The sequence below is a fragment of the Quercus suber genome, unplaced genomic scaffold, assembly GCF_002906115.3.
Source record: "Quercus suber isolate HL8 unplaced genomic scaffold, Cork oak 2.0 scaffold_606, whole genome shotgun sequence".
NCBI lineage: Eukaryota > Viridiplantae > Streptophyta > Magnoliopsida > Fagales > Fagaceae > Quercus > Quercus suber.
Genome location: NW_027070049.1, coordinates 444,341 through 451,543, shown reverse-complemented (window position 1 = coordinate 451,543; position 7,203 = coordinate 444,341). Strand labels below are relative to the sequence as shown.

The 7,203-nt window shown below is 33.1% G+C and overlaps 1 protein-coding gene across 1 annotated transcript; it reads left to right on the top strand.

Annotated features, from left to right (window-relative positions):
• Positions 1-2,355: 2,355 nt before the first annotated feature.
• Positions 2,356-6,293, top strand: LOC111998040 (cell number regulator 6). Its single transcript, XM_065765084.1, is given in 6 exon segments — positions 2,356-2,519; positions 2,522-2,541; positions 3,603-3,645; positions 3,648-3,716; positions 4,585-4,847; positions 5,369-6,293. Coding segments are annotated over 6 exon segments (708 nt in total). The 5' UTR covers positions 2,356-2,437; the 3' UTR covers positions 5,600-6,293.
• The last annotated feature ends 910 nt before the right edge of the window (positions 6,294-7,203 follow it).

The window sequence follows — 7,203 nt, the reverse complement described above, 5'->3', positions numbered from 1 at the left end:
GCTTAAATTGTGTGAAAATCTCTTATTCTAATTGAATTCCACCTTCACCAAAAACTTTGTATATGCTAAAAAACCAAGAGGGAATTCTTTTTTAACATTGCACGATACAGTGTAAATTTACATGATAGATACACAAAAATAGTAAATATTATACATTTTTTACATAACATTTATGTGTCTATAATGTAATTTATATTGTAAGTATGATGTATCCTGGGGAGTGAAAGTGCTAGTGATATGATGAAATTTACTTAATATTAAAAAATGCATAACTTTGGTTAGATTATTTAAAACATATGAAATTACAAATACTCTCTTCTTATGTTTTCCCCTTTTCAATATTAAATAAATCTTTTCCCCTCTTTATTACATCAATAAATGCCTTATCTGCAACTTGCAAACTGAGTTCTTATATTGGGTCCATAAGAATATGTTAAACATTAAATCAACGTGACTAACGCTTAGACAAGTAAACAACCACATATACAAGTTTTTCTTGAGTTAATGCTTTGTCTTAATCAATTCCATTCAATTAATTCTAAAAAGGGGAAAAAAATCCATTTAATTGAATTTGGGATTGGGATTGGCTCAAAGTCTTTAATAAATATACACATGAATCTATTTTTGGTACCAGTCAAAACCAACAAGAAATTTATAAAGTTCTATCAAAGAAAAGTTATTAAAAGTCTTTTGGTCTCAAATTAAAAAAAGAATTAGGACCATACCTTTCCTTTGTCCAACTCCAACTCAGGATTTAATCATTTACTTAAAATAGTAATCTTTATAGTGAGTGAACATTATTATTACAAATAATAAGACAAAATAAAGAAGGACGGAAGAAGAAATAAGAGAAGATAAATTATATTTTAAATCAAATAGTTTATAATTAGGGGTCATATAAACCACTTTTTTTTAAAGAGAGTTTCAACCTATGACATTTGCTCTTGATGATACTCTTCATTGTTAGATGAAGATACAATCATTTTTTGTGTAGGTTGGAATTGAACATAAGTCTCTTATTCAACTATAAAAATTTTACAGTTTAAGTTAATTAGAACTCACATAGATCATATAAACTTAAATCTTGAACTTGCAAAAGTTTCAAATCAAAGCCATATCTTTAAAAACATTTAAGGCTGTAATTTGAAACCTTTGAAGTTATGGGTCCAGATTGGAAATAGCAATAAGGTGTAAAATGTAATTTACTTATTATTTACTAATCAACCAAACCAAGTTAATTGAGTCTTAATTTGTATGGGCCCCGACGCATGCATCAATGTTATTCTGAAAAAGGACAACTAAGATTCAATGTTGATAATTAGGGATGGAATTGAATTGCCTAGCTTGGCAAACAGAGAGTGTGCCACCAGAGACTATTAGTGATTGTGTGAAAAATCGGTTCATGTATAAGCATTTTCTCTCAAAATCATAATTTTTTGCTTCTAAGTTTTGTTTGATGTGAGAGACGTGTCACACCTATTTGTTTCTATTGGGGCCAACCGTGTGAATGAGTAAGATTATATTGGTACCTCTCAAAATGACGGTTTAATTAATTATATTTTTCCTATAAATAGAGGGTTTTACGTGGGTGTGTCACTTATTTTATTGAAAATGAAACAAAATAAAGAAAACCATGTGATGTAATGTTATATTACATGGTTTTTTCTCCCCTTATCCTCTTCCATTTTCTTTACCTCTCACAGTCTCAAACTTTTGGTTTATGGTTGGTTACTCTCATTGGTCTTAACCCTTATCGATTTTCTCATTCCTCTCAATCTTCCAATATTTTCAAATTCACGCCATCATCAAAGTTACAATTGTTGAAATCAATGAGACCAAACTAAACTAGTTCTTATGCTTGGGTCGACATTCCCGTTGATCTTTGTGGGAATGAATTCCTACTTCCTTTGATATCCACTCGAATATTTACTTCGAATGACAGGTCTAGGTGCAACTCGAGTTTGACCGATTTGTGATCACTGTACCATAATTCCTTTTAAAAAAATATATACATAAAATAAAAAATGAAAGGGTATATTGTCCAATTAATAAAATAATAATAAAGTTTTAACTAACTAATAACAACTTCAACGTGTTGAAGTTAAAGACATGAAATAATAATATGGAAAGTCCAAATATAAACCGAAAACGCTCTACTATAAGATTTTGGTAAAATCTAAAAACTATAAAAATGGTTTCAGTATGAGACACAGAAAAACCTGTCCACTTGAGATTTTGAAAATTAATTGATTTGTAAATTTGTGAAAGCCATTAAGACATTAACAGGTCTCTCCCATCGTCTCATTTCCATTTTTTCTCTTTCTTCTCATTCATTCACATTCTCCATTTCTTATAAACACATTTTCTATCTTCTCTCTCTCTCTCGCTCTCTGTGATTTTGTGTTGATTTGTTTGTTGAGATCAGATCACAGATCAAATGGGTGATGGGAATGCATCACGTTACGTGAAGTTGGTCAGAGATCAAGCCCCTGCCGAAGATATCACCCCTGGAGAGCTTAACCACCCATTCAAGTCCCACAGGTTCTCTCTCTCTCTCTGTGTCACCAAATTTTTTTTTTTTATATATAATTCTGATTCTTCGAATTACATATTCTTGTTTGTATGTGTGTTTGCGAAAATGGGTTTGTGTTGTTTTTTTTTTGTTCTCATGCAATTCGGGTCAATGCTGCGATGTTTTTTGCTCTGTTTTTTTGTTTGTTTATAACTATTAATAGTTGTTTCACTTTTTGTTTTGTTCTGTTTGGTTGCCGAGAAAATGGGAAGGGAAAGATTTGTTGGGGAAGCGTTGAAAAAAACAATGTGATTCGTGTATTGTGTCTCATTTTCCGTTTCCACACTTTTCCCGCTAAATTTCTCATCTCTGTTTACTTTTTTGCGGTGGATGCTTGTATGAATGTAAGTATTAAATATACAATTTGAAGGTTTGGACATTTGAGCGTATTGGCGATTATGGGGTATTCAATTCAATGACTATGTAGAATATCTTAGGCCCAATTAGTTTCTTGCTTTTATATTAACCAAAGGGTTGCAAATTGTATTAGATATAATATAATGAACATGTGGCTGACCCTGACTAATTTGTCAAGGATCCATAGCTGACCCCAAAATTTGGGACTAAGTTTTTTGTTGTTGTTGTTGTTTTATAATGAAAATTTGAATATGAAAGCCTTTGAATGAAAACCACATTTTTATATGGATGAATATTGTTAAAATTATGGTCAAATAATTAAATTTACTATTTTCTATAAGCTAAGCTTGGAACAATCGGTAATTTATCAATACCAATAAGGCTATTATTTTTTTAATGATTTTAGTGGAATTTTTTTATTACTTTGTCTTGTTTCTCGTTTTCTAATTTGTTGGCCTTTTAGATTTTAGAGAATAGATTCATTGTTGCTGTTCTCTTGTATATTTCTTGCGTACTGGTTGTGGCCCTTGCTGCCTATTTATAAATACATTATTTAATTACATAAAATTAAAAAAAAGAAGAAAAAGAAAGAGTGATTCCATTGCATGGATTCCAATCAGAACATGAATATCATTATTTTTCTTTTAATAACTGTTCATCTCCTATTGAACAGTTAGCCATCCATAGATGTATTGAATGTGGGCAACCCCTACCGAAAGTTACCAGCCCCCTTCTGATGAAGATTGGACAACTGGGATTTTTGGCTGTGCTGAAGATACTGAAAGTTGTAAGACTATTATCTGCTTCAATATTATGGACTTGACATTCAAATTATGATTCATTGGCTTTTTTCGTTTGGAATTCATCATAATTTGACATTTATGGTAATATGGAATTCATGATTCTTCTGATTTTTTTTTCATAATTTTTTTATACCAAAGTGGATTGATGGAAAGGCATTGATGAGGTGCGTTTTGCAGAATTGTGTTTGGAAGCATTTAAGACACTTTTATGGAAAGGGCAGATGTTGGGAAAATACACTAGGAAGGAATTGAATCTAGATAATTTGTGTCATATTGAAATCATCTAATGGGGGAAAAAAGGCCTAATAATTAAGGTATGCATGTGAGTGTACATTTGTAATTTGTGAATCTTACTTATGGTTGAATTAAAACTAATATAAACTAACAAATGAGTCCGTTAACTTTACCCTGCCCTCTTCAAGTCCTAGTTGATTGCATTCATCTGTTCTTTTTATTGAACTTCTATTCAAATTACAATTATTTCAGGATATGATTCTACTTCTACTATGTAAGCATTCTTTAAAAAAGGTCATGAGAATTATTTCTTTTAAGGTCATGCTTGGAGAAGTTATACTTCCCCTGGCTTATAATGGCCATGATATGAAGTGTTAGGAAATTGAAATTTCTTTTGTGCAGGCACCATTGCTTCCTCAGCAGTTTTAAGGCTATTACTCACACAGGAAGCAGATTTCATGATGTTAATTCTTTGTCTAAATTGATTTAGATCTTCAATTGCTTAGATTTTAGAACTGCAGTAAAAGAAACAGGAGAAAGTAATACCTTTTGGGTTTGCTACCATGTTTGTTTTGTTCTGGTTGTTGATCATTCTAAAATCACTGTGGTTTGTTGCAGGCTGGACTGGACTGTTCTGCCCATGTGTGTTGTTTGGGCGTAATATTGAAAATTTGCAAGAAATTCCTTGGAAGAATGCCTGCGTTTGTCATGGCATGTGTGTTGAAGGTGGAGTTGCACTTGCAGCTGCAACTGCTTTATTCCATGGTATTGATCCCAAGACATCATTCCTCATTTGCGAGGGCCTGTTCTTTGCTTGGTGGATGTGTGGCATCTACGCTGGTTTGTTTCGACAGTCATTGCAGAAGAAATATCATCTCAAGGTAATTTGATTCTCTCTTATTATTATTTTGAATTTAATTCTTGCAAAAGCAAGATCTAGAATGGAATATCTTATAGTTTCATGCCAGGAAATGTGGTTATTCTCATCAATATTAGCCCCACCTTAGTCAATGACACTATATTCAAGTAGTGTACCACTTCCATGATCTATTATAAGCACAAAAACTAGTTTATATTCACCAATTTCAACATTTGAATGTGAGATATTCAGATTACTCTGTACATTTATGATGTGCTTCATGAGATGACTTAATCAAAAGAATAACTTGGTCTTGGTCATGGACAGTTTTAGACAACTGAACATGACAGTTCGAGCCCAAGATTTTGTTGTGAACATTACATCTGAGCCCAGATTTTGTTGTTGAACACCCGAAGATTGTTTTGGTAAAGAAAAGCTAATGGAGATTTCATTTTTACATATTATCATCTATCAATGTTATAGCATCATCCATGGATGTTTGCTTGGGGTTATTTGCTGAGTCATCATGTTGCTTGTTTGCAGAACTCACCATGTGATCCCTGCCTGGTGCACTGCTGCCTGCACTGGTGTGCCATATGTCAGGAGCACAGGGAATTGAAGAACCATCTATCTGATAATGCCGCTGTGGTCATGACCGTTACTAACCCTCCTCCAGTTCAAGAGATGAAGACTGGTGAGAATAAGGAGTCTGTATCGTCTGCGTCATCTTCTGGAAATGGTGAACACAGGGATTTGGAAATTCAGCCTTTGTAGGATATTCAATTTACTTATACAGAAGTCCAGCATTCTCTCTCTCTCTCTCTCTCTCTCTCTCTCTCTCCCTCTCTCTCTCTCATTTCTATTTGTTTTTGTGGATCAACATGTACCGACCTTTATTTCAAAGTGCCAAATTTTTTTGGTGTTCAAAAAATACTATATATCAAGTTGACTGGCATCCTAAGTTAGCAACAATGTAATACCAAGATATATTTGCAAATGAATTTGAACACCAATTAATTGAGCCACGGGTTAGCAGCTCTAGTGAATGGGAGTTAATATGAAGTCCATGTCAACCTCTTTGACTTGTGTTTCTCTCATGTACTACGGCTCTTTGTAGTTTATGGCATTGTGGGAGTTATTGTAAATTTCTTGTGGCTTGTTTGCAAGGTTAAACCTCTCATGTCATGCCTGGCAGAGGATTACTGTTTGTTGGCTGTAGATTGCAAATAAGCAACTGTGGACACAGCAATTTACAATTTGGAGGATCTATGATGGAAGTTGAAGTTGATGGAGCAGGAGGGTAATGAAATTCAGTTGAATGATAAGGATTTGGGGGAGTTTGCAAAACACAGCACAACTTACATACTGTGCTACTGCTATCACATTGGAACCATTTTCTGCCATAGGTGTCTCAGGGTTTTTCCCATTTGTTATGCTGATGACCTCATCAGGACAATCAGAAGATAAACAAGTGCCAACCCTTTTGGTGGTAATGTGTTCTTTAGCAAAACGAGTGTGGATGCATCTTATAACACAACTAAACCACATTGGAAGAAGCAGATTCAAATTTTTCTTTAAAAAATTAAAATGAATTTTTAAGGATTCAACACATTATAATCCACAAGAGTATTGGATTTCATGTTACAGATCATGATCTAATGTCAATCTCCGAGACAAAACTAGTCAATCCCGGAAAGAACATGTGTAGAAGTTCAAAAACAAAACTCATATCTATAATACAGAGATTCGTATACAATTAGATCAAAATATTCAGGAGTGCCTAGGCTGTCAACATGGTGCCAGACTGCCAATCACAAACTCATATCCCGCAAGTAAAATTGCTTCAAATTTGTCAATATATAATTATATACATATATATGTGTGTGTGCACGCTTTATAACAACTAAATCACATTGGAAGAAGCATCTTCAGATAAAAAAAAAATTAAAATTAAAATGAATTTAAAGATGTAAGAGTCAACACATTATAATCCACAAGGGAAATTAACATGAAATTAAAGATGTAACACGTTATAATCCACAAAAGTATTGCCTTGGGTTTCATGTTGCAAATCTAAATCATCTGATGTTCAATCCTTGTAGACAAAATTAGTCAATCAATCCTTTTGGACCAGAACATATCAAGAAATACAAAAGCAAAACCCATGTATATTAATTTTTCTAGAGGGCTTTGCGTACACCTGAGGTTTTTATTTTATTTATTTTTTTTTTTTTTTTGAGATGAAGGTTTTGACTCTATTCTAATGGAACTAAAAAAAACACACTCTAATTATCCCTGTGCTCAAGTCAAAGCTTGAATAACTCCTTGAACACAATTTAATAGCATTAGTATTAAGCAATCAGAAACTCATGTCCTGC